General features: G+C 39.5%; 1 protein-coding gene across 1 annotated transcript in view; it reads right to left on the reverse strand.

Annotated features, from left to right (window-relative positions):
- The window catches only part of LOC122973464 (slit homolog 1 protein-like), an 80,181-nt gene that overhangs the window by 22,806 nt on the left and 30,081 nt on the right, over positions 1–27,294 (reverse strand). Inside the window, exons 5-23 of the mRNA XM_044341018.1 lie at positions 19,702–19,773; positions 19,357–19,428; positions 19,090–19,161; positions 18,530–18,693; positions 18,293–18,440; positions 17,634–17,705; positions 14,911–14,982; positions 14,304–14,375; positions 13,326–13,469; positions 13,058–13,221; positions 10,818–10,841; positions 9,443–9,587; positions 8,379–8,453; positions 7,757–7,900; positions 5,635–5,778; positions 5,388–5,554; positions 4,975–5,113; positions 4,129–4,197; positions 1,135–1,206 (exon numbers count right to left, since the gene is read on the reverse strand). Of these exons, the coding sequence (XP_044196953.1) occupies positions 1,135–1,206; positions 4,129–4,197; positions 4,975–5,113; positions 5,388–5,554; positions 5,635–5,778; positions 7,757–7,900; positions 8,379–8,453; positions 9,443–9,587; positions 10,818–10,841; positions 13,058–13,221; positions 13,326–13,469; positions 14,304–14,375; positions 14,911–14,982; positions 17,634–17,705; positions 18,293–18,440; positions 18,530–18,693; positions 19,090–19,161; positions 19,357–19,428; positions 19,702–19,773 (2,031 nt within the window). The remainder of the gene's footprint in view (positions 1–1,134; positions 1,207–4,128; positions 4,198–4,974; positions 5,114–5,387; positions 5,555–5,634; positions 5,779–7,756; positions 7,901–8,378; positions 8,454–9,442; positions 9,588–10,817; positions 10,842–13,057; positions 13,222–13,325; positions 13,470–14,303; positions 14,376–14,910; positions 14,983–17,633; positions 17,706–18,292; positions 18,441–18,529; positions 18,694–19,089; positions 19,162–19,356; positions 19,429–19,701; positions 19,774–27,294) is intronic.

The following is a 27,294-nucleotide window of genomic DNA, read 5'->3' on the forward strand; positions in this document are numbered from 1 at the left end:
TGTACACAAGGAATCTAAAAATACATGCCTCCCTTATGATTTTATTGACTCTTTGACCTTCCCTCGAGCACCACTCCTAGGGCAAACTTGACACTTTTAGTTCCAGATATTGTTAGTTCCATTAGCAATTTTCATATTGCAGGATGTGATTAACAGTATAAAGGAGCACTCCACCAATTTTACACATCAAGACCACATTACTGACCCTGCTGAAGGACTACTTAGCCTGTGAAAATGGTTGTAAAATGTCTTCATGGCTATGGATAGAACATTCCTTAGTCTGAGAAAATAACCCTTAATAATGACATCAGGGTTATCTTAGCTTTAGCTTGGAGACTACAGATTTTTAACAGTGAGACTGTCTTACAAAAAGGGAGCATGGCTTTTGAAAGATGCGGGTATTCACTAATCAAGGAGGATCAAAAGAAAGATTTTTTTTGTTTTTATCTGCCTTGTTTTTTATTCTAGAGAGAAATATATCCAAAATATTGTAAAATTACAGGAATAAAGCAATGTAAACAATCAGAAATTTAAGGTCTCTCGCAATAGAGTAAAAAATAAAGATGATAGCGAGATGCATTATGGGAGGTGTAGGATTCAGTGTTTTTGGAGACATACGAGGGACTGAAGCTATCCAGTTACCCAGTAATATCAATCTAAAGTTGATTAATTTTAGCCACCATTAGCTACTGGTCATACTTGGTCAGACCAAGAAAGGCTATAGCAGTAAAAGCACTGAGTGTACTGAAGTAAGCTTATGTGTTATTTTATTATTTCAAAAGTTACATAGACTCTCTTTAACTTTGCTACTGCTGGATTGTCGACCTTCATTCTTGTTTAATAGTAACTCCTGTTCACAGGGTTATATAGTTATGTATTGACTAGAAATCAATTACCCTGAATTGAACATCCATGAATAATACACTGCGAAGTTGGGTTCAACTCTGACGTGCCAGTCTGTGAATACGGCTGCCCTCGTTGTTGCCCTCCTCCAATTGTGGCTTTTTTTAACAACAGCGATTTATTGAACTGACATCTTTCTGAGACGCATTATTTTTTTTTCTGCAGACTTCTTCTTTAACATTTCACCAAGGACATTTGTGTGTATGTGTGTGTTTGTGTGTTTACACTCACAGAGTGGTGAGCTGGCTCATATTGGAGAAGGAGTCATCGGACAGGGAGCTGATTTTATTGTTGCTCAGATCTCTGCAGAGACAAAGGTCAATTCCAATCAATACATACTTACACTATATACTGCAGGAGTCCCATTAGATACAGTACACAATAACATACACATAGCGAGGTTCATACAGCTTTCTAAAAGTAAAATTTAAGCATTTTTCGAGCACTTACTACCTGAACCAAACATTTCCAGACTCTCTCGAAGCCTTTATCATCACATCTAAATTGTTACTATAAATGAAATTGTGAAAAATTAAGTTTATATAATTCCTTTATACCACAGCAATCAATGTATATTATCACTTTGTTTATTTTACCAGCTTGATTGTATGTTTTGATCATGATTATTTAATGCTTGCTAATTTCCAAAATAAGGAAAGGACTTATCTAGCTACATATGAATGATGAGTGAACAAAGAAAGAACAGACAGCCTTTAAATCATTTAAAAAAAAACAGTTTACATGTTTGCATGTAACAGCGAGTCCAGCAATATCTGTATCTGTTCAAATGACAAAAATGATCAACAAATTGATCAGATTATCCCTTTTTTAAATAAGGACAATCATTACTAAACAAAACTATTTGCATTGCAGCCAGGGGATATATAGTACTGTATAATGAATTACAATGGTTTGTATTATTACTCTGTTTAGTAGTGTAGTAAATGATTTAATAAAATTCAGTAAATTAGTAAATGTAGGCTACATGTTTATTCAGTCTATTTACATATTTAGATTAGAAATTTCTACATATTTACATTTGAAAAGTTTAGTGCTCAAGGCAACTCATTCAGTTATTTTACTTTCTCATTTAGGTTTAGGGTTAGGTTGGGGTTAAGGTTAGGGTTATGGTTAGGGTTATGGTTATGTTATGGTTAGGGTTATGTTATGATTAGGGTTATGGTTAGGGTTATGGTTGTGGTTAGGGTTATGGTTATGTTATGGTTAGGGTTATGGTTAGGGTTATGTTATGATTAGGGTTATGGTTATGGTTAGGGTAATGGTTAGGGTTATGGTTATGTTATGGTTAGGGTTATGGTAAGGGTTATGGTTAGGGTTATGTTATGGTTATGGTTAGGGTTATGGTTAGGGTAATGGTTAGGGTTATGGTTATGTTATGGTTAGGGTTTGGGTTACAGTTAGGGTAATGGTTAGGGTTATGGTTATGTTATGGTTATGGTTATGTTATGATTAGGGTTATGGTTAGGGTTATGGTTGTGGTTAGGGTTATGGTTAGGGTTATGGTAAGGGTTATGGTTAGGGTTAGACAGGTAGTGGTTATGGTTAGGGTTATGGTTATGGTTAGGGTTATGGTTATAGTTAGGGTAATGGTTAGGGTTATGTTATGGTTAGGATCATGGTTAGGGTTATGTTATGATTAGGGTTATGGTTAGGGTTAGGGTTATGGTTAGGGTTATGGTTAGGGTTATGTTATGGTTATGGTTAGGGTTATGGTTAGGGTAATGGTTAGGGTTATGGTTATGTTATGGTTATGGTTATGTTATGATTAGGGTTATGGTTAGGGTTATGGTTGTGGTTAGGGTTATGGTTATGTTATGGTTAGGGTTATGGTTAGGGTTATGGTTAGGGTTATGTTATGGTTAGGGTGAGGGTTATGGTTAGGGTTAGGGGTTAGGGTTAGGGTTAGGGTTAGGTTCTGCTCTGCATCTAGTGTGAGACACCAGGAGACAATTTAATTTCAAATATTAACACTATTAACAATATGAAACACCATATTGTGTTGAAAATCAAGCATTTTTCAAGGTGTATATTCAAATTCAAGTATATTCCGTACCTTGAAAACATAACTGTTAAAATTTTCCAAACTTTCAAGACTTTGTACGAAAGCTGACATAGGCACACACCTGAATTAACACACTTAATATAATCTCTCTCAGTGTACTTTCTTTTTCCATAATTCACATGCATGTTTTTCCATTTGAGTGTCTTGAAACTGCTATTGATCAATGATTTGAGTTGATCATATGAGGATGTGCATGTGTTAATATATGAATATACACTGTATGATGCTTATTGGTGTGAGCTGGACTTGTTACAGCGCTAACTACAGTCCACAGCTCCCCCTGCTGGATTTGTTCATAAATACAGTGAACTCTTCTGCACAGCATTGAGTATACTACTTCCAACACACCTAAATTTAGTATAAACAGCTCATTAAAACTCTGGAGTTACTGGAGAAACACAGAATGAAACTATGAGTGTTGACTCTCAGTTTTAATTTGAGGTTGTTTGCAGACACATCTGGCAAACAGTGAAGGAATTGCAGCCATTTTATTCTTATAAAAAATGGGGACCAACATTGATAGTATAAATTAAAATGAACATAAATAAAGTCTCAGAGGTCTCTGACCCACAGACATCAACAGACACATAGCGTGGTCCCTACTGATGCTCTGTCAGGTCTTTTCTGCAGCAAGCTTCACTTTTATTTGTTTTTAGGGCTTTTCACCTTCAGCCTGGTCTTTAGCAGGTAATACATGTGATCAAGGACATGTGAGATCATTCCTTTGTTTGGCTCTAAAAACCTCCTTGATTTAAGATCATTGTCTTGCTTCATTGTCCCAAAACTTGATGACTGTCTATGAAAAGAGCTTTAAGTTTAACTCTGTTCTCCCACTTAGCAATTAAACATCATCAAATTGAAGCTTAAAGTCTGCACTTTTACCTCATGGTCCCTTGTTTCATTTCAAACCCAAAGTGCAATAGTAGAGACAAAATAATAAAAAAATGTGACAGTGTCCAGATTCTTTCTGACTGCACTGTATATTAATAAAAGAAGAGCAGAAAGGTGTAATAAGTATGAGTGTTGGCAGTATCAGTAGCTGTAATAGACTGTCAGTCCAGCGACAGCAGATGTGGCTGCGGGTTACTGAAGTGTGCAATGATACATTAGCGTGAATGTGAGTGTTTAGTCAAGTGTCTTACACAAGTTGCAGGTATTTGAAGGTGGCTAATTCCTTGGGAACACTGGTGAACTGGTTTCCATCCAGATACCTGTGAGGATAACAGAGAGACACATTTATCGTACATCTCTGCTGAATAATTACACACATTTTCCACTGAGGGAACTTCTGAGGTAATTTTTGAATAATGAATCATGTCTCCACAAAGTCAAGATGTTCTTGATTTTCTTCTTCGGAAATTAAACTGTGACACCTCGTGACAGGAAGACCTTCAATTTTCAGCGCTTGGTTACAGAAGATAAATACTGTCAATGAGGTTTTAATAGATGGAAAGTTTTTCAAGTATAATTTAATTTATTCATCAGACTTATTCTGTGTGCTAACTACCTCAGAAATCCATAATTACAACCTTCTAACCATGACGAATAAACACTGCAGAAAAGATAATTACTGTTAATATTTTCATCTAATCTAGCTGCAATTAATGTGTCCTTAAACACAACATTTCAGGGATTACACAGCAATAGCAACTGCCTTCCTTCTCTTTAATTAGAGTTTAATGAATTTGACATTTATGACCTTCTTCAGACATATTATATCCCCTCTGCTATGTCTTCCTCCAGTGACTGATCCTTACTGACTAGAAGATGTTTTAAGTGAATGTCGATACATTAACAAAAAGACGCTGTAGTTGTTCACAGGGTTGATGGTCAGACTTTCTTTTAGTACGGCACTTGATAGCTAATCACCAAACCAAATAAGATATAAAAAAGCTGTGTAACAAAGTGCCTGACATTTATAAAAAATGAAAACCATCAGAGACACAGATTCGCTAAAAACATCTCTTGACTTGTGTTTTCAGACTCACAGTTCAGTGACATTGCGGGGCAATCCTCTGGGCAGAGCCTGCAGGTGTTTGTTGCTGCAGCGGACCACCGTGTCCATGCAGGTACACTGACTGGGACACTGACGTCCCGGAGCACAGCTGCTGTCCTCCAGAACAGAGCCTGCACAGACGGGCAGGAAGTTTTAGCTGAGTTTAGTTTCAAAACACTAATGTCAAGTGGAAGTAAGATTTTACTTGATGTAATTCTCAGAAGACTTTGTAAGGTATCATAATACTGCTGACATGTAAAAACATCAGCTTTACTCCACTTCTAACATTTTTTATTTCTTACTTTTTCAATTCTGCAGGGAGATAAGATTTGCAAACTCTTTTGCCTAGTAATGTTCTTCCTGCCTCAGTGCCTATGTGTTCATATTTGAGAGTGTGTATCGTACCATCCTCACAGCGAAAGTCAGGTACAGCGACGTCCTGCAGTGGGATCTCTCGGAGGAAGGCGGGGCCCTGGCAGCGAGGATTCCCTGTCACGATTCTGCGGCTCCGCAGCCACGCCCCAAACCAGGAGAGACGGCAATCACAGTTAAAAGGATTGGCCAGGAGGTTCCTGATGCACAGAGAGATGGTGAGTGAGACAAAGACAGAATAGAAACTCTTTCAACGTGTGTGTGTGTGTGTGTCACTGACAGTGTGGAGAGGTTGGGCAGGGTGTCGAAGGCTCCCGGCAGGATGGTGCTGAGCTGGTTGTCATAGAGGGAGAGCAGCCTGACGTTGGTCAGACCTGTGAAACTGCCGTTATGGATACAGCTGATCTTGTTGTTCCTCAGCATCCTATACACACAAACACACACATACATTAATATTTCATCACACAAGGATTTAAATGACTATACTGAGTCCCTTTCCCCCTTTTCAAAGCATTCCATCACTTTTTAATTTCCAACATCCCAAGCACCCCTTGGTAACATTTCAATTCATTTCTATATAAAAACTATGTATTGATATGAATTGATTTTTATCCAAGAATACATCATCTTACAACACAGCAGATGGCAACTTTGAAGGCAGTGAAATTTGGCTTCTTCGAGCTCTATTTCCAATTAGAGTGCATAATAAAATAGAGGAAGATAAGAGAGACCAATTAAAATATACATTATATTGCACATTGGTGTGCAGCTGCAGTATTTCACATAAGTGGTAAATAGATAAATAAATGTATTGGACATAAGTGATGGGTGGTAAAGAGAGGAAGAGAGAGAGAGATGAAAAGAGAGAGAGAGAGAGACAGAGAGAGGGAGAGAGGACTGTGTGTGTGTGTGTGTGTGTGTGTGTTTATGATTTAAAGCTGGACTGTGGGACTTGTCTCCCCCTTCTGGCAGTGAGAGTAATTACAAAAACACTGTTGACATGTGCTTACGTCATAGGCTCCGCTGTAGCCTTCTCCATCGCTACTGTTGCGGCTGTAAAATGGTGGATAAAGTGTTTTGAGTGTCACACAACCCGCATGAAATGACTCGTTTCACTATCAGAATTTGATCCAATTGGTCCGATAACAGTCGGAAAGTCTAGAAGAGCTGCGCGATTTAATTATTTTATCCCCATTCAAGTTAGCAGAGAGCTAACCGGAAATTAGCTGCTCGGCTAGCGGAAGTCTCTGGTATGCATACTCTGCCCATAGAGCATGCACAGTATCTATTCACATGACCAGCATGGGAATGTCAAACATGACACCCAATTAAAAACTCTATATGTTGTGAAATACACAGATTTATCTGGGTGTGACAGGCTTAATCAGCATTGTGTGAACTTGTTTGGCAAGGGCTTGAACGTAACAGATGTTTATTTATATGTAAAAGTTTCGAACTGCAGGTTTAAGTCACTTTCAGGGACAAACACCAGACTTAAGACAACTTGACCAGGGGCGGCTTGTGCAACTGGGGACAAAAGCTGTGTCCCCATTTGGTAAAACGCTGATTTTTGGGTGGGCGGTTAAGGTTAGGGTTAGGCTAAGTCTCCAGGAAATGTCTCCATGAAAATAAGTCTATGTAAATACCCCAAAAGTGACTTAAGTAAACCTGTGTGTGTGTTATGTATGTTCACAAAGTCCCAGAGTTTAACAGCCTGATGGCTTGCGGACAGAAGCTGCCCCCGAGCCTTCTGGATCTGGCTCTGATGTTTCTATATAGCTTGTCTGACGAAAGCAGTGAAAACAGTCTGTAGCTGGGGTTGGTTGGGGTCCTTGATGATTTTTCCAGCTTTCCTCATGCTCCTCTGGATAATTACTGCCCTCTAATTGAGGGAATCAATGCAAACATAAAACTGAATAATTTGGTCATTCATAAATTTTTATGTAGTCTAGATTTACACACAATTTTCTTGATAGGAATTACTTTGTAGTTACCCTGTGGAGTTTCAGACCTCTATTATCGCTATAGAGCAGTTTTTTTTTTTATTGCATCCTAGTTTTGTTTGGCTCTTGCTCATTTGATTTAGTCTGTATTGTAGTTTTGACCACATTATACCTTTTTTTTGCACTTTTTGCCCTGCAGAGGAACAACATTTTGTTCAACTTGTATATGGATGAATGACAATAAGCTTAAAATAGACTCTTTTATCTCAGAATCATACATCTCAATAAACCCTAATTTAAAACTTAATCAATAATAACCCTAACCCTAACCCTTATCCTGTATCTCTCTTTACATTTATCCTTAGTTGTTTAGGGGTCTTATTCAGCTCTTTTTTTTACACATATTATATCTGTCTCTGCAATAATTATAGTGACAGGAGGAGTATGAAGTGAACTCACAGCATGCGTAGTCCCTCCATGCCTTTGAACATGCTCCCGCTGACAGACTCCAGGTGATTGGCTGTCAGGTGAAGCTCCGCCACTGAGGACGCACCTTCAAACGCCCCATCCTCAATCTCTGAGATCTTGTTGTTGCTCAGATTACTGAAAAGAAGGAAGACAACGCTGTAAAAATAAGAAATGTCCTCTACAGTGTTTGGTTTTCACAAAAAGTTACAGTTCTTTGAGCTTTGGAACAATACAACCATCCAATCCAACTGAATCATTCAGCAGAGGGAAAAGTCTACTTTACTGATGGAAATCAACTGGCAACCAACACTCAACATTTTGGGAGAATTGTTTTCCACTTTTCTATAAATTATTAGTACTCTTGTCACTTTTTTGAGTAGCTTTTTCGTGGTTTTTTCCAAGCAAAACATTATAGATCCTTCTTTCACACAAGTTTATTCTTGAAGTCCTTTACTCAGCTATTTTTTGACATTTACAAATTACAGTGGAATTTTTTTTTGTACCTCTTTTCTCACATTAAGTCATGGTAGAGGCCAGACAATGAGATCTCTGGGAGGTCTCTTGATGGTTTGACAGATATTCGTCATTGTTGAAGGTTTTCTGAGTGACCTACATTTTCTTGAGCTGCGACAGGCCCTTAAAGGCTCCGGTGGCCTCCAGCACGGAGAGATCGTTGTTGTTGAGACGCCTGGGACAATCACAGCATAGCAGACATGAGCAAACAGCAAAAACATCATTAGCAGAGGAGTCAGTTTGGAATGCGTGTGTTTGTCCTGCGAGTGTGCATCCATGCAGTATGACTCTATACACACGTCAACATAGATATTCATAAAGCGCCTGTGTGCAGCATATGTGTGTGAATACGTCTGTGTGCGTATACAAGTGTAATCGCATGTGTGTGTAGCTTTAAGAGTAGAGTATGGCATTAACACTGCTGACCCTACAAGGACTGTCCACACTAAAAGCATCCACAAACAGAATATGACACACATAGTGAAGTGTGTACACCATATCAGAGCCCAACCAATATGTCAGTAGGACCAATATAACTCACCACAGTTATATTGGTAATGATTAGTTGATTAGTCAATTAGTAGATTTACAAAAAACTTTAACAGTTAATTCATTGTTTAAGTTAAGAAAATAATAAACAGGTGATGATCTACAGTAGCTTTTAAATGTGAGGATTTGCTGCTTTTCTCTGTTTTATTTATATAATTGTAAACTGAATATTTTGGACTTTTGGTCAGAAAAAAAAATCAACTGAAGAAGTCAACTTGAGCTTTAGGAACATGTGTCAATATTCTCCGATATTTTTTAAATTAAATGATTAATTGACAGATTAATTGATATTGAATAATCGTTTGCTCTACTTTTATTTGTATATTTGACCTTAATTTATCTGCATTAAAGTTTGAAATATTTTAGTTTTATCTGGTGTTTTTTATATGTATTATTTTAAATATGAATTTAATTTCCTGTGAGGGTGACGGTACATGTTTGGTTTATTCTTCAACTGCAAAAAACTTTGCAAAAAACCTTTAAACCAAACTTGAGAGACCCTCGACAAAAATGTTGTGAAATCCAGTACTGGTTGGACACAACTGTGACTGTGTGTAAGTGTTTTGCGTGTGTGCGTTGATGTACTGTGTATATGTGTGTGTGTGTGTGTCTCACAGTTCCTCGGTGGAGGATGGCAGGTGTTCAGGGAACTTGGTGAGGCGGAGGTTGGAGCAGTCGACCACGTTGGCCTCACAGCGACACTTGGTGGGACACACCGGCTTGCTGTTACACTCGTAGCTCAGACGCCTGTCTTCAGCACCTGGACAGACACACACACACACACACATACACACACACACACACACACAGGTGAGGACAAACAAACAGACTCATGAGGCTCAAACTGGTGACCTATCAACACAATCTCATTTCTTTCTTTTTGGGTTTGACGGCATGATAAATAATTTCATACAACAGATGATTGACAGGTCTCCCCTTTACTGAGACATCAACATGAATCTTTCTTACACCTGACTGCATGAATACACTATTCTCTGTCCTGGCTGTCAGATTGATATTTGTCTCAGATTTTCAAATTGGAGGGAAACGGTGGCTGTTCTGAAAAAGTCAAATTTCTCCTAAACTATCTGCCGATTTTAGGTTCTGAATATATTTGATGTCAGAATGAAATTGAAGAGTTGTGTTTCATTTTATAAAAAGAACAGTTTGGACATTTCAAGAGAAGGAAACTCACATCATCACCTATACATTCCTCATTGTGTATCTAGTTGGGCTCGATTGGTTGTTCAGTGGATGGTTTACGGATGAAAATTTTATATGAACTACTATAAATAAATTAAGCTTAAAGCCACAGTCATTGGGTATAACCAAAGGGGAGTTCAAGGGAGCATCTTACAGTGTTGTGAGTCTGAAAAACTGAAAGTATCTGCAATTTTTTGGACTCAGCACCTGACAGTGTAGCACAAGATGCATGTCTGTTCATGCCTTCCCCCATAAACTACTGAGGAAGGCACTTCATGGCCTAGTCATTCTGGTGGAGATACTCTAGACATCAGGGGGGAAAAAATCCCAGATTCTAAAGCAAGAAGTGGTGGTTTTGATGCTATAAAACATTACAATTCTTGTTATGTTTCTGTCTCAGAAGGTGTTATTGTTATTATACCCTGTCAGACTTTTCAGGTTGAATTTTATGCTTTAAACGCTGATCAGGGACATATGATATATACACTCACTGGCCAATATAATGTTTTGCCTCCTCGTATATGTAAATGGGTTGGAAAAAATATCAGGGACACCTTTCAATATAATGCACTTCAGTATGACACCAACACCCACCACTCAATAAAAACATAAAGTAGAATTATCATCTTTCTGCCACTGTCAACAAAAACTGTATAAGCTTCGTAAAAGGAGAATTCCTGGCAGAGCTGTTATGTTTCATTGGATCTGATTGTACAGGTGTATCTAATGAATTGGCCAATGAGTGTATTTCTAAATGACACACATATACACACACAAACATAATCACCTGGGATGTGGTACTGTTCCTTGGCTGTCATGAAAAAGAAATAGAAACAAAACCATGTCAGTCAAAAGGTTTGGAAGCTTTGAAGAAACACACACACACACACACTCACTCACACACTCCTGGAGGTCTTGTGTGAAGTTGGCAGCAGTAACCTTTCAAATTTTACACATGAAAGAAGGCGTGAAATGATCCATCCCTGTGTTTTGCTGTTTTATGGAAGCGATGTGCCGGCCTGCGTGCAGCGTTCCAGGCCTGGCACAGGACTAAAGCAGCGTGGAGTGGTTTATATGGCAGTCAGAACGCCTGCCATGGTTTCACTGGCCAGAGGCTGGCTTCACACACTGACTTCACACACTGGCATGGTGTGAGTGAAATAAGAAATAAATGACTGCTGGGTTTTTGTTAAAGGCATCAGGTTATAGTCAGCGAGACTGATTCACTTCATTGTTGTCTTGTTGTCACACACTTTTGAACAAATACTGTACAAATTCTTAAACACACTCTTTCTTTCTGTCTAATTGTATCTCACACTTCACTTCCCTCTCCTATTCATCAGTGCAGGTGTTTTTCACTATGTTAATTAAATAGTTGTTACAATACATTTCATATTAATTGTTTTGTCATTTTGAGGTGAACTTCATTAGAGTTCTGTTTCCATCCTACAGTTAAAGTCTCTAACTCTTTATTTAATAGTCTTTACACCCCAGAATGGACAACATTGATATTCTCAGCACACATAAAATATATATACAATCATTATTAAAGCTACACAAAATAAATTTGTGTGCTGGCAGCTTCAAATGGCAGTGAGAGGTTGTCTGTTTCTGAAACATTAAGAAATTGTGTAAAGCCAAGTGTAGAGAGCATTCTACACAATCAGCCTGTCCCAGATACATTTATAAGACCCGTCACAACGAGTCGTCTACTTTGAGTGGTTCTAACACAACCATCGTTTGAAGCCGCCACAGATACTTAGACCGTTTTATTTTATTTTACTGTGTCTAGCAACAAGATACACTTGTAGTTGGAGCACCTCCGAGATGACTCAGGCAGGGTTACCAAGGTGTGCCTCAAGGCTCTGTGCTCGGACCCTTCCTCTTTACCATTTATATGTTCCTCCTTGGTCAGATCATCTTCCACCACGGTCTAAGTTTTCACTACTATGCTGATAACACACAGCTGTATCTCTGCACTAAACCATCCACTCAGCTCCCCTCACAGTCTCTTGTCAACTGCCTGCATGAAATAAAAATATAGATGTCATCCAACCTACTCAAGCTGACCTATCCACATATCTGAAGTCCTCCACCCCTATGCCCAGTCCTGGAATCTGTGGTCCTCAGACACGAGTCTGCTCTCCACCCCCGACACCAGCCTGTGAACTCTTTGAGGCAGAGCCTTCACTGTGGCAGCCCCACCCTCGGGAACTCTCTCCTGGCAGAGATCTGCAACGCTGCATTTTTGGACACTTTTTTTTAAAAAAAAAAAACACCTGTTCACCAAGGTCTATGGCCTCTAGTTAACTCTGTCATCCCCGGCAATCATTGCTATTATTACCTTCTGTTGTTCTTTGTTTTGTCTGCCTCACTGTATAAAGTGTCCTTGGGTTTCTTGAAAGGTGCTATATAAATCTAAGTTATTATTATTATTATTTAGGTGATGAACAGTAGACAGATTTCCCCTACTGGAATAATCTTGTATTTAATACACTTTGTCTGCCCTTGACTTCGCTGGTTTATGAAATTTTATACCAAAGAAAACCAAAGAGACCAGAGACGACAAGTTCTTGTTGCGCCAACTGTTTCTGGACAAAGCATAAAGCAACAGTCTGTGTTTTGTTCTGTGAACAGAGAAGTGTCAGACACTAACATGTACTGTATATGACATCTCAGTTAAAAGGGGATGGAACTTCCTTTGTTACAGTGTCACTTTGTGGTTTATGCTGAAAAGATTAGTCCAAAGTTCATTGTTACACAGTTTTTTCTTCCTAGAAGACTTTAAGCACCCTAACCAGTGAGGTTTGTGGAGGAAAAATGATTCTGCATTTCTTGCACATACATGTATTTGTCTTGATGGAAGCTTTGCTGTAGTACAACATCTTACACCATCAACTTTAGCTCATAAAACCAGACTGTCACTGCCCATCTCAATTCACACTCCTATCTTCCTGTTTTACATTCTTTCTCTCTCTCTCTCTCTCTCTCTCTCTCTCACACATACACACACACACAGGCACTGACCGGAGCAGCGGAACTTGTTGCTCTTGATCTGTGCGATGCGTTTGTTGGCGAGGCGGCGAGGGCTGGCGCAGCGCGCTCCGCTGGTCTCTATGGGGTTTGAGCGCAGGAAGTCGGCCAGCCACTTCACATTACAGTCACACACGAAGGGGTTCTGGGCCAGGTGGCTGATGGGAAATCACAAGGGGGAAGGACATCAGTCAGATCAGAGTGAATGAAGTGGAACAGAACTGAAAATAGTATGTGTGTGTGTGTGTGTGTGTTGTCTCACAGAGTCTGGATGCTGTGCAATGAGCTGAAGGTGCCTTTGGCCAGACTCTGGATCTTGTTGTCGTACAGCGACAGCAGAGCCAAGTTCTCCAGATCTTTGAACACTGTGGCTCTAATACAGTGGATCTTATTTGCATTCAGCAACCTGCAGGACGACAGGAGACCATCAGTAATAAGCAGCTAGATGACAAGATCAGTCAGTACTAGAATTAAAATGAAAAAAAAAAACATCTTCTGAAAATCAGTTCAGCCCTCACCAGATATTGAATCAATCAACAATGTGGAGTCCTCAGATGATGATGTGACTCACTTTCTCACAAAAATCCCAAACCTTGTGGTATAGATTCAAACTAAATGATGACTCTGCAACTACATGCTGTATTCCTTCCCTAAAACTTGATATTTCCACTAGAGCCACTGTGTTTCCCATGTTTAAAAATTACACACAAAATTCATCGAGGTGGTTCACTTGTTCTACCAGGGGTAGATTGGACTCATGTTGATTTACTATAAAATTGGTGTAGTCCAAGTGTTCCTTTCATTCTTTGTCCCTGTGGGAGATCTGCAGTATTTTTTGACACTACCACTGGGAGTCGCCAATGTCAGAAATGTCCTAATCCTACACATGATGACTTAAAATGACTGCTGAGTCACATATATTGATGAAAAAATTACAAAACTTCATCCTGACACAATTATTACATGTGCAAATGCACTGCATGGTAAATAAATAGATATGGCAGTGTTATCTAAAAAGTAACACCACAGGAAGTGATGAGAAACAGATTTACATCATCTTGACTTGGCAAAAACGGTGCAGACGTGTTAGTTTCCATCCAACAGTTTAACACTTTATTGGCGCTTCGGAGCCATTTGACAAATGAAAGTCATTTGTATAAATCCTCAGCGGAGTGTGAGCCACTCAGACAGTGTAAATGTCAACTCAGATAAATATATATGTGTTGTGGTTTGGACTTACAGCAGCTCCAGAGAGGCCAGGCCATCAAACACTCCGCTGGGCAGCTCAGTGATCTTATTACCATACAGAACCCTGCACACACACACACAAAACTGCTTGAATTTATCCTCTTACACTATGATGCAGCTCTGGATCCATACAGATATAAAACTCCTTGACATTTTCTACTATTAAAACAACAAATATTAAGGATGGTGCACATTTCACATTTATTTTCCTTAAAAGACCCTGCATTTACATATATTTTGTGCACACACATATCTCCACACACAATCCACAAACAGGACCAAGCACACTCATGCCAGATACATATATGTGCTATGCATATAAACACTGACATACCCACAGGCCACCCGCTGTGATTGTTTGTAAAGTCCTGATATTTCATAAGGAATCTGTTTACAGAGAGCAGGCGCCACTTTTGCATTATTCATACAAGCAGACGCACAAACACACACATGCGGTGGAAACATATGGAGGTATAGACGGGCATAATACAGACATATGTAAACACATATTGGTAGAGGCGCTTTAACAACAGTCCAACAGTTCATTCACACACAAACACACACACACACACACACACACTCAGATATGTGTTACTCACAGTGAGTTGAGAGCTCGGAGGCCGTGAAAAGCATCAGGAGCAATCTCGGATATCTGGTTGTTACTCAGGTCTCTGGGAAACAAACGGAAAAAAGAAATACACAAAGACAAACACACAAATTTTACTGACTCAGCAAGAAATACTGACTCTCTCTGAAGTTTCAAAACTGCTACTGTTTGTTTGCTCTACATATGTGACGATCTGAGACCCCCAAAAAGACCAAAACTAACTATGTTTGGGCAGTTTTCATCAGCCTGTAAAGTCTGAATGTCACAAATGTTACCACTGGCTGTTCAAGTGAAACCTTTTGGTGGTAAATAACAGTTTCATGACTGAAGAAACTGTTTGACTTCATCCCATGTGCATAGAATTATAGCATTTCCTTGCCAGTAAATGATCAAACTGGTATATACATGTATGCAAAAATACTTGAGGAGGTGACCCGATGTACCAAAAATAACGAGAAAGCCGCAGTGCTTCTTGAATTGGCGTTTCCTTTTTTGCAAAGCTCTTCCTGATTAAATGTGAACTTTGAAAGTCAGATTTTAAGGCATAAAAGCCTTAAAAGTCTAATATTCTCTGCATTTCTTTTTTTGTGGGTGTTGATTTGAAAAAGCAGATTTCTCTCTTTTCTGTTTCATCTACGTGACACACATAACATGTTTGAGACATGTCATACAAAAATAGATGCTTTATGTCTACATTTGAGTTGCAGTAAAGTGTACAAGCTTCCTTCAGTACACTTGATGTGATCTGTATCATAGTAAATCAGGTCTGAGACTAGTAAAGCACCCCCAAATCTGCAGTATAATAACTAATATATCTCGGAAATATCATGACATGACACCATATAGTCGTCGGTCACAGCAGACCACTAGAACAATAAAACTGATAGGGAGGGTGAAGATACAGTACATGTTTTAGGGCTGCATTTTTACTTTATGTAACATTTCCATGTACGACTCTCTGGGGTCAAACATACATGAATGGTTTTATTGTTCATTTTCTGATCCCCAAATCACACTGAATCAAATAAAAAACTTTTTCTAAAAAAGTAGAAACCTCACTTCATTAGATGACTGAACTGGAAGTGAGCTTGACACTAACTTTTTTTATGTGAAAGGCAGAGCAAACTGTTCTGCTAGCCAAGTTGAAGTTTTAACATCTATGGTTTGTTCTGGCCGGCCAAACCACAACATGTTAGATGATAAAATCCTTGTACTTCTGCCACATCTCAGTCGCTCAACTGTCATGATAAATTGTAAGACAAACCACTTAAACCAGACTGTTAATGTAATCAACCCTCCTCTTTGGGCTTGGGATGGTCTCACAGTGATGATGTAAGAAAGAGGAAGGGGGGGGGGGGATTGAGAGGAAAAGGAAAACCACAAAGAGACAAAGATGGAGAGAGAGGATGTCAGAGGATGGAAATGGGCAGAAGAAGAGAGAAAGAAAGAAGCACTGAGAGTGGACAGAACACAAAGCAAGCAAGAAAGAAAAGGGGTAGAAAGTCAAGAAGCCAGTATTATTGTTTCACAACTCCAGATTTTAAACATATGCACTAGATCATAGTGATATGCACTTCATTCATCAAGCGAGACCCTTAAAATGCCTCTGATGGGGACTATATCTACTCGCTGGCTGACATAAATCAAGCGCTCCTCCATGCTGGAAATCCACTGGGGCTGTTTGTTATGTCAAGCAGGAAAACCACAGCTCGGTGAACAGAAGAGATGGAGGAAGAGGAGAGTAATCCGGTTGGCAGATCGGGGTTTAAAACATTAACATTTTCTCAGAGGCATTGCCCCTCTGGAGGCAGAAATACTGTCATCTCATTGGTTGAGATAAACCTTTAAACACAGCTACAGTAGATGGTGTCAGCCTAGCTTACTGTCCAAGTTCAAGCTACCTCCTATGAAGAAAAATGTATGTTTAATCACCTGATGTCATAAAAATGATAATTACACAGCAGATCATAGAAGCTGAAGGAAATATTTTAGTTTTCAGCAAAAAAGTCTTAAATAAATATATCTTAATCTAAAACAAATCCGTGTTCACAAGCATAAACACTTGAGTATGTGATCTAATCATTTGATGCAGAAAATTAGTCAAAAATTCATAAAAAGAAAAGCTGTCACCTGAAAACACTGTCCAAATATGAATTTCAATTACAAAACTCCCCAAGACTCATAAAAGTGTACAAAATCTTGACTGGGATTCAAAATTATTTCCTTATTAAAAATCAAAATTATGGACTTCTCATCATTCCTTCTTCCATCCATCCATCCATCTATCCATCATCCATCCATCCATCCATCTATCATCCATCCATCCATCCATCCATCCATCTATCCATCCATCCATCCATCCATCCATCCATCCATCCATCCATCCATTCATCCATCCATCCATCCATCCATCCATCCATCTATTTTCTGCCAGTTTCTTGTTACAGCTTGATTCCAGCACCCTCATCTGAGGTTCCCAGACAGATGGGATTTCTGATCCTTCATGTGTGCTCTGACTCTCTCAATTTTCTTTATCTCGATACAGGTAAAGTCTCACTCTGTTACATTAAAAGATCAAACATGGGAAAAGAAATTACATTTATTCAAAATGTTTATTTAATCTGAACTTATATATATATTTATAACTTATTTATTTATGAGCATTTATCTCTCAAACTGTATTCAGATGAGTTAGTCTGTCTATAGAGGACTCACATTCGACGAAGCTTCTTGTAGGAGGTAAAAGCACCCGGAGGAACCGACTTGATACCATTCTGCTCCAGACGACTAGAGAGAGAGAGAGAGAGAGAGAGAGAGAGAGAGAGAGAGAGAGAGAGAGAGAGAGAGAGAGACACGTTAATAATTTGCCTCCTGTAGGTCATTACACACCACAGCTGCCAGCTGGATGTTATTTCCATCAACAGGCTTGTCTGCAGTTCCTATTCAGAATACTCAAACAGTCAACGTGCAACATTAATTCAGAGCTCTGGCCATCTGTCAACGATTATAATGTGATTCCCACTCAAACTGAAACTGAAAATGCTTAATATCTTACAAAATGTGGGTGATGCTTTTCCACTGTGAAATCAGGTTACTCTCATACAGTAGGTTACAGTAACCAGGTTTATTGTTTAAATCTCACTGGGGAAAGCAAACTTTTTTTACCTGTACATGAACAGATATGTAAGATTGACAATTTGTGGTTTTATGGGGAGTTACGAGCTGGGGTTACTGGAGTCACTGGTATAATGCCCAGCCCATTCTTTACTTTCGAGTATTTGTTATTTAGGTGATTGAGAACATAAAGCTCCTCCTGCAGTTCCAGATGAGATGTAAACTGTGGATGTAGAGCTCTTTCCTTTTGGTAAACTCACATCTCAGTCATGGCCTCAGGGAGGTGGGCGGGGATGGCGGTGAGGCCCCTCCCTCGACAGTCCACAATGTTGTTGCTGCAGGAGCACATCGGAGGACAGGAGCCAGACGCCAGGCTGCACGGCTGAACGAAGGCACTGCCGCCGTGGCCTACAAGCAAACGAGAAAAACCGTTCCAACTTCTGCTCTATCAGCCTCTATGCCTCTATGGACTCGTTGACTGAATTAGACTGCTGTACCTGAGCAGGCGAAGTCGCTCTTGCGCAGCTCGGCGAGGTTGAGGCCCCTCAGGGCGGGAGGGGAGCTGCACTGGGTGTAGAGGCCTAATGACGGCCGCTGCCGCAACCATGGAGACAACCAGGCCAGGTGACAGTCACAACGCAGAGAGTTAGAGTGGAGACGACTGGGAAAAGAGGGAGGAGGAAGAGGAGGAAGTAGGGAGAGAAAGAGAGGAAATCAGGAAAGGAAGAGGAAGGAAATGATGGATAAATTGTACAGGTAAGGAGGTAAGTAATGAAGGAGTGAAGGACAGAAAGTAGAAGGAATGGAAACAAGGAGAAGCAAGGGATGAAAGAAAGGGGAGAGCAAGGAAAGGAGGGAATAAAGAAAGGTCAAAGATAAAGACGTGTAGTGAAAGGGAAGCAGAGGTCAGGTGGAAGGAAACAACAGAGCAGAAAAAAGAGAGTGAAGAGAGTAAACATAAGGGGAGGAGGGAAATGGGAAAAAGCAAATATTGTTAAGTGTCTTTCTTTGGTTTGAAAGCCAGAATCAACATAGTGAGAAGGGATGAAGGACTCACAAGGTACGGAGCTTCGGCATGTGGTTGAAACTGGAAACAGGAATACTGCTGATGTTGTTGTTGTTGAGCGTGCTGGGAGAGAGAGAGAGAAAGAGGAAGAAAACAAAGATAAATTATTGCAGAAAGCAGAGTGAAAATATCTATTAATTAATCAGATGCCTGAATAAAAGTAAAGCTAAGATATTTTGTATTTCCTCCAAAGCACAAGAGCAGGAAATGTCTGCGTTGATCCCCCGGAGGGATTCTTCCGTTTGTCTGAATACTCACAGTACTTCCAGAGATCGCAGAGCTCGAAACGCCCCCTCCTCAATACAGCTGATATGGTTCTTATCCAGCTGACTGGTAACAAATAGAAAATGAGATTAAATCCGGTTAATTAATCAATTACACAACCAATCAACACATTAGTCTTTATCTACAGTACACAGCTTCTTTCATGCATCTTAGTGCAGTTCAGACGTAGTGAAGCTTCTTACATGAGCGTTCCTATATTTCTTTTTATAAACATTGAATTGTTATCTACACTGTATTCCTTTATTTTCTTTTATCTACATTGTGCTTTGTATGTATACGTGTGTGTTTTTGTGTGTGTGTATCTGTGTTTTCACACACAGGTTTTTGAGATCCGTGGCTCCTCTGAAGGCTCTCCTTGGGATGGCCTGGATGCCGTTTTCACTCAAGTCCCTGAAAAGAGAAAAAGAAAGAAAAAAGACTGGTTGTTGAGAGATACTGATTTTATTTAAAGCAAAGCACAAATAGTGGGTTTTATACTAATATTTGTTTCATACAAATATTTAAAAATTACTTCTTGTCAAATACCAGTTTACAAATCAGTTACATCGTTATCTCAGTCTCTCTCCTCTGCTCCACTGTTACATCTACCAGGGACTCTCCATAACCTGTTGTTCCCCTTCTCCTTCCCACAAAGTTAGGTTGTAAAAAATAGGCAATAAATGAAACGTGCAAAGCAAGAATCATCTTTGAAGTTCTACTACATGTTACATGGTGTGCTGTCTCTGTGTTATGGGTGTATAAATAGGTAGAGGTCAATTTCCAATGAGGTTATGAGTAAAGTTTTAGCTCAGTAGTCAGCGCAGTCATCTATGATCTGGGAGACTCCAGTTCAAGTCCCGCTGTGGTGACCTTCTTCATAAAGTAGTTTATTCATGAACGCTTATTGTAACACTTTAATTTTCTAAAATTAAAAGCGTAATATATACAAAATCTGGATTTTTAAGCCTCTTTCCACTTTTATTCAAATACAAATACAAATACAAATAATTTTGCTGCCTCAACAAATACAAATACAAATACTGGGCTCTCTGCACATCCCTAACTCATACTCAATATGCCGAGCTTTGAGAAAGAAATATTAACACGCACACAAATTCCAAATGGTCGACACGCAAAAAATACATTTTCTTATTTTAATGAACTGCCTCAGTTGTTTTATTTATGTAATGTGACTATTAAATGATGCTTTGGCAATATATTGCTAATACCATTAAAGCACACTGACAATATGAAAGTCTCCATATCTTCTCCATCTGTTGAAGCCAGATGACTTACTGGGAATGAGATGAATTTGTATGTGAGGCAAAATAAACATTTAAAACAGTCTGGGAAAAAAGAAACTGCAGACAAAGCGTTCAAAGTGTGTGTTTATTTACAGCAGTGTAAAAATTAATGTGCGGTGGTGTTTTGGACCTCCCTGCTGTTAAACACACACTTCATCCATTATCAGTCTAGTGACGTTCAGGCTGATCCGCACCATTACCAGCTAGTTTCATAGCAATCTAAACACCGGTTCCTCTTTATCTTAATGTTGTTTTTCCCTTCAGCCTGGAGGGGTCTGCAGCCCGACCAGAAGTCAGAGCGCTCAGACACCAGAAAGGGTCACATGTGCTACAACAGGCTGGTCTGCACATAAAGGAAGAGAAGAAGAAGGAGGAAGTGGAGAAAGAGAGATAGACAGCGTAGGAAAGGACAGATGAATGTGTGTAAAATCTCTGAAATGATCAAATTTGTTTAACCAGCCAGGCTGCAACATAACCCTGCGTGTACGTGTGTGCTTGTGTGTCAGACAGACCACAGAGGAGGATGTACATAATCTCTGGTTGCCCTGGAGGACCTCAGACACACTCCATTAACGTCAGGGTCAAACCAGAGAGCTCGACAGCAGAGGAAACACCCACTTACACTGACCTACACTACTGATATAATTAATATATGTACTGTTTCACATCCAGGCTCAAAGTGATCTCTTTGTTGCAGTTGAGCTGCATAAATTTGCTCAACTGAATGTAGCTCTGAATATTAAAACATAACATATAATGTCTTCATAGGGTAAGTTATCATTTCTGACACACAAAAAAATATTTATAAAATGTTTGTTTACTGCTTATAAATGCTTAATAAAGGGACTTAAAATAAAGTGCTACCACAGTATCTCTACATATGGCCTTTCCTCTGGTGCCACCGACTGCACAAACATTACTTTATTTGCACCACTTGAGGTAAGAATGTTTTCTAACTACACACAGAGGTGCAGACCAGTGTGAGTTTCAGTACATGTCCATTAAAATTATATCATACAATTCTTCTCCAATATACATTATTATAAAAAGCATGGTATTTTGGAGAAGACTTGTACAATGTGTTTAATTTTTCATCCATTTCCTCCATCGTTTTACCTAAAAATATGTATTGTGCAAGTCTTACATGCCGCTACCATGGCTATAACTTTCAGTCTTCTTTCAATATGCACTGAATAGGTCTGTCAGAGTTCAGTCAATCCAAGCACTCAGTCTTCTGTCAGTTACAGCTCTGTCTCTGTCTAAGTTTCAGTGGTTAACCAGCAGTTTCCTCTGTGTGGCTGAACCAGAGGAAGTATCACAGAGAGGTCAGCGGCGAACAGCAGCAAAACACCCTGAAAAGAAAAAGCATCACCACGACAGAACCAGATAAAACAAGATGAAACGAGACTTAACTAAACTGAGCAGTGTGTGAGACATGAAACGCCCAGTGGAGGAGGTGATGAGGGATATACGGAGTGACAGAAAGGTCAAAAAGGAGGATAGATAGACAGTCAACAACTATGAAGGTGGTACATGACAGAGAGGGTAATACAGACATAAATAAGAACATAAATTAAAAATGTAAGATGTAAGGAAGGAGGTGTTTCAGCATCCTATTAGGACTCCTCCCTGTGAAGGTATTTTGGACAACCGAGAGGAGACACTGGAGGAAGACCCAGAACACACTTGTATGTTTATATATCCCATCTGGTCTGAGGACAACCTTGGATCCTCCAGGAGGAGCTGCAGGACGGGTCTCAGGAAAGGGATGTCTGTGCTACTCTGCTTCATCCCTGTCGCCTAAACCCAAATGAACAGCATAAAACGGATGTATTGATGAGTAGAATTAGGAGAGAGAAAGGGAAAATAAGGAGAAGTAGAGATATACGGGAAATAACAGAAAGAGAAAGAGAGACAGAGAGAAAGAGAGAAGAAACAAACCAGCAACAAAGCCGTGTAGATGAGAAGAGCTGGCGCAGAAGAGAAGGATTGTTATGACGATAGAGACACAGAGAGAGATGGAGGCTTGATAGAAAGTGACAGAAGAGAAATGAGAGTTGTGCAGAGTTTTTTCTGCTTTGTTTCAAAGAGAGCTCAAGACCAGTGAACCAAACTAACCCTTTCTTTTTGTCTGTCTGTCCCTCTCTGTTCTGTTCCAGTAAGCTTTACATGCACTCGTGGATATGAGAAGCAGAAAAACCAATATTGTCAAAGGATTTCAGTTCTGTTTGTCACAACTAATTTATTCCTCTGCAGTACCAATAAAGACCAAAACAGAGCTCAGCTAGCAAATACTACCGTCAGCATCGAATAAAGAAGATAAAACCTTGTAGATATTCGGGAAACACAGCTGGATGTTTTAGAGAATGTGCTTTCAAATTTCCAGTTTGAATATGAATCAGCAGTTCAATTGAACAATGACATGCAGTAGCTTTGGAAAAAAGTAAAATAAGATGTGATTTCTAGTCTCAGGAAGTTATAAGTTCATACAAAGGGTTTTCCCCCCCGGGCAGGAGGAAACAATTGAGAGGTAACAACATAATCAGGTCATAAATGTAACTTAATGTTACTTCATCTATTAAAAACCTGAACTGAAGGATTTCCAAAATATTAACTTCTTTCATTGTGAGTGGAGCAATTTCCTGTGACAGCAGGGAGAATGAATATGTATGTATGTGGTGGAGCACAGAACATACAGGGCAGGAAGACTAGATTAGCTTGTGAATAACATGAATGTTCATCAGCTCATCATGTGTTTTTTTTTTTCCTGAGAGATTCAGCAGTGTCCAGCATGGAATACAGTCTGATGGATGGTAGTATTTATCCTAGCTCTATTGACAACGATGTAAGTTACGAGCAACCGTAATTCACAGAAGTGCTGATAATACATAAAAAACAGTTTAGAATGTGTCTGGCAATAAATGCAGATACTACTAGTGGTAACTGTGCCAAAAATGAACCCGGTAATGAGAGATAGTTTGCTAAACTTAGTTTTAATTAACAGGGGTATAGGTGACACTAACACTAACCTTAGTTTACATTGCAGCAGTCACCCTGCTCACAGTAAGATATTGAATCGCAGCAACAATCAGTAATGAGGCTTTAGAGTCACGGTTTCATGTTTAAAGCAGAAGTGAAACCGCGGTCATTCTGTGGTCAGTGCAGTCAGCTGTAATATTCATTCCTGGAAGTAAAAGTATCTGCTTTGCAGCTGCAACAATTAGCTCAGTAATTGATTTAGTTGATCAACTCAATTCAAAGACAACGTGGCAATAGAATAAGAACAACCATAAACCAGGTGAAAGGGTGAAGTGAAAACACACCTGATTAATGAGATATCAGGGTGCAAAAACAAACAATCTAACAGGATAATTAGAAGGTGAAGCAGATCACACAGTAGTATCAAGACAACTCATGTTCACACACACACACCACACAGGTTTACTTAAGTCAAATTTGGGGTATTAACATAGACATACTCTAACCATAACCACCTTTACCCTAACCATAACCACTACCTGCCTAACCCTAACCCTAACCATAACCCTAATCCTAAACCTAACCATAACCCTAATCCTAACCATAACCCTAATCCTAATCCTAACCCTAACCCTAACCATAACCACTACCTGCCTAACCCTAACCCTAACCATAACCCTAATCCTAAACCTAACCATAACCCTAAACCTAACCATAACCCTAATCCTAACCCTAACCCTAACCATAACCACTACCTGTCTAACCCTAACCCTAATCCTAACCCTAACCATAACCATAATCCTAACCTAACCCTAATCTTAACCCTAACCATAACCACTACCTGTCTAACCCTAACCCTAACCATAACCCTAACCCTTACCCTAACCTTAATCACTGACCCAAAAATCAGCATTTTACCAATTGTGGACACGGATTTTGTCCCTAGTTGCACAAGCTGTCCCCAATCACCTGGTCTTAAGTCTTGTGTGTGTCCCTGACTGAAGTCATACCACACACACACACACACACACACACTCACAATATTAAAGATGCTTTCCCATCCGGTTGTCAAGATATCTGTTGCCAGGACACGAGAAGGCTGGATATGATGTTTACTGGAGGGAAACACAGACTGGTCACAGCTGGACGTGTTAGTGTGTGCGTGTGGACAGTAGGTAGTCTCATAATATTTGCTCTCTCTCCTGCTATCTCCTCTATTCATTTTCTGATCCGTTCTGTCATCCGTTGTGCCCGTGTCCATCCTCCCCTCCGTCCTTCCTCGCTCCTCTTCATCCTCTCATTGTTACGCCGTCTCTCCTGTCGTTTCAATATCCTCTTCCTCCTTTCATCCCTCCCTCCCCCGCTCACAGCGGAGGGTGAGAAAGGTAAACTTTCCCACTCGTTCTGTCGTCGCCACCTTTCTGTCCATCCATCTCTCCCAACTACAGGTCATACACGGGTTAGTTTTAGTCAAGCGATCTGATTGGCCAAAGAGGATTCAAACTGTGATGGTATTTCCCATAATGGAGAGATTTAATTGTTGTCTACCTTGTGATCCAGATGGTGACCTTTCCTGCTCTCTGCCATTAAGTTTTGTTGTTAAGTTCTGTTTCTGTTCATGTTTATAGCTTCTAAGTAGAGCTGCAACTAACGATTATCCTCTTTAATCCTTTAGACTATAAAATGTCGGAAAATATCAAAAAAATACCTTTATAATTTACCAAGGTGATGCCTTCAATTTCCTTGTTTTTTCCCAGCTAACAGTCCAAAACCCAACTATATGACAAATAAAAGCACCAACTCCTCACATGTATGGAGCTGAAACCAAAGAATATTTGCTTATTAGTTTTCTCCTGATTGACTAATCAATTATGATTGCAGGTTTACTTTTAAGTATATTTTCTTATTATCAGAGAGAAGACAGGCAGAAACAGAGAGAAGTGACCCATCACATGTTTAAGCGTCATTACTGCCCATTTATAACTGTCTTTATCTTATACTCCGTTTGCATTTAGTCACTTAATTGATTGGATGTGTAAATGCAAACAAGAAGCATTGGTGAAGAGCAAATTTATAATGATTCCTGATCAGAATAACGTCACAACAACGGTAAATGGCTGCATTTATATAGCGTTTTGATCCAAAGCACTTTACGTTTTTGCCGCTCATTCATCCATTCATTCATGCACTCGCACACCAGTGGCAGCCAGTTACAATGCAAGGTACTGACCTAACAATCAGGAGATATTTAGGGTTCATTATCTTGCCCGAGGACACTGCAACATGTGGACAGGAGCAGTCAGGGATCTTACCACCAACAATGGACGTCCTTCTAAACGTCAGTCTGTTGAATTGCATCCGTTTTTTTTCTGGACATGAGACCCTTGAAATGATAAATTGGGCTGTATTTACACTAATCAGCTCACAGTATTTATTGTCATTTGGAAAACACAAACTTTGCTGTATCAGTACTAGCTTCAAAGAATGTTCCAAACTGACCAGATACTGCAAAAATCAAACATGATGACAAAGTCTGTAAGGTGTCATTGTAAAGTTTCTGAGGCATTATTTTAGAGATGCACATTTATCCAAGGTGATTAACTTTGACCAGCCATCTATAATCAGCTGCCTTAAAACAACTGAGCAGCTGATTGATATGACATTTGTACTTAATGAGCTTCCACCTCCGACTAACACACAAACACTGACCCTCTCTCTCTCTCTCTCTCTCACACACACACAACACACAAACACAAACTGTATTATTTGACCTTATCCGGGCAGGTCAGCAGACAGAGTCAGAGCAACAACATAGTTAATATTTCATTATCATAGTCTGGTCCTCTCCTCAACTCACTCTCTGTCTCTCTCACATGCACACACACACACACACACACACACACTGTATCAACACCTTAAATAACTTATCATCTAACAGTAAGATACTGAGAGACAGACGACAGACAGAGGAGGAAATTGAAGTGATGATAGAGAGAGAAAGAAAAAAAACCCTTTAGGAAAGGCAGCAAAAAGAGAAGAAGAAGAGCGAAGGCCAAATAAATCGAAGAGGAGATCCATCAGAGTGAAGACAGAAAAGAAAAACGGAGGAGGAGGAAAGAGAAAGTTAAACCAGATGTGTAGCACAGAACAGAAGAAATTACTGGACTGATGCAGCATCAGAATGCTGATAAATGTGGTCGACCAGGAAACCACAGTTAGGAAGGATGACCCTAAAAAGACCTGCGAGTGGCGCACACACACACACACATACTGGGAACGTCCCCACAGACACACACAGACTAATACTACAGGATTAACCAGGATGTCAAAATATGTGTATGTTTTAGACATGTGTCTCTGACTCATTTTGACACTTTGACACTGATTCCTGATTGTAACAGATGTCCTGAGGGGTTTGTAGAGAGAGCAAGAGAGACTAAAAATCAAGTATTTACATGTAAAGTTGACATAATGAGTCAATTAGTCAATTAATCAACAAAAAATTAATCTGCAACTATTTTAATAGTGGTTTTATTTGCTAGTTCAAGCTTTTCAAATGTGAGAATTTGATGCTTTTCTTTGTCATATATGATAGTAAACTGAATATCTTTGGGTTATGGACTGTTGGTCAGACAAAAAATGATATTTG

Source organism: Thunnus albacares, chromosome 3 (genome assembly GCF_914725855.1).
Source record: "Thunnus albacares chromosome 3, fThuAlb1.1, whole genome shotgun sequence".
In the NCBI taxonomy this organism is placed as follows: domain Eukaryota; kingdom Metazoa; phylum Chordata; class Actinopteri; order Scombriformes; family Scombridae; genus Thunnus; species Thunnus albacares.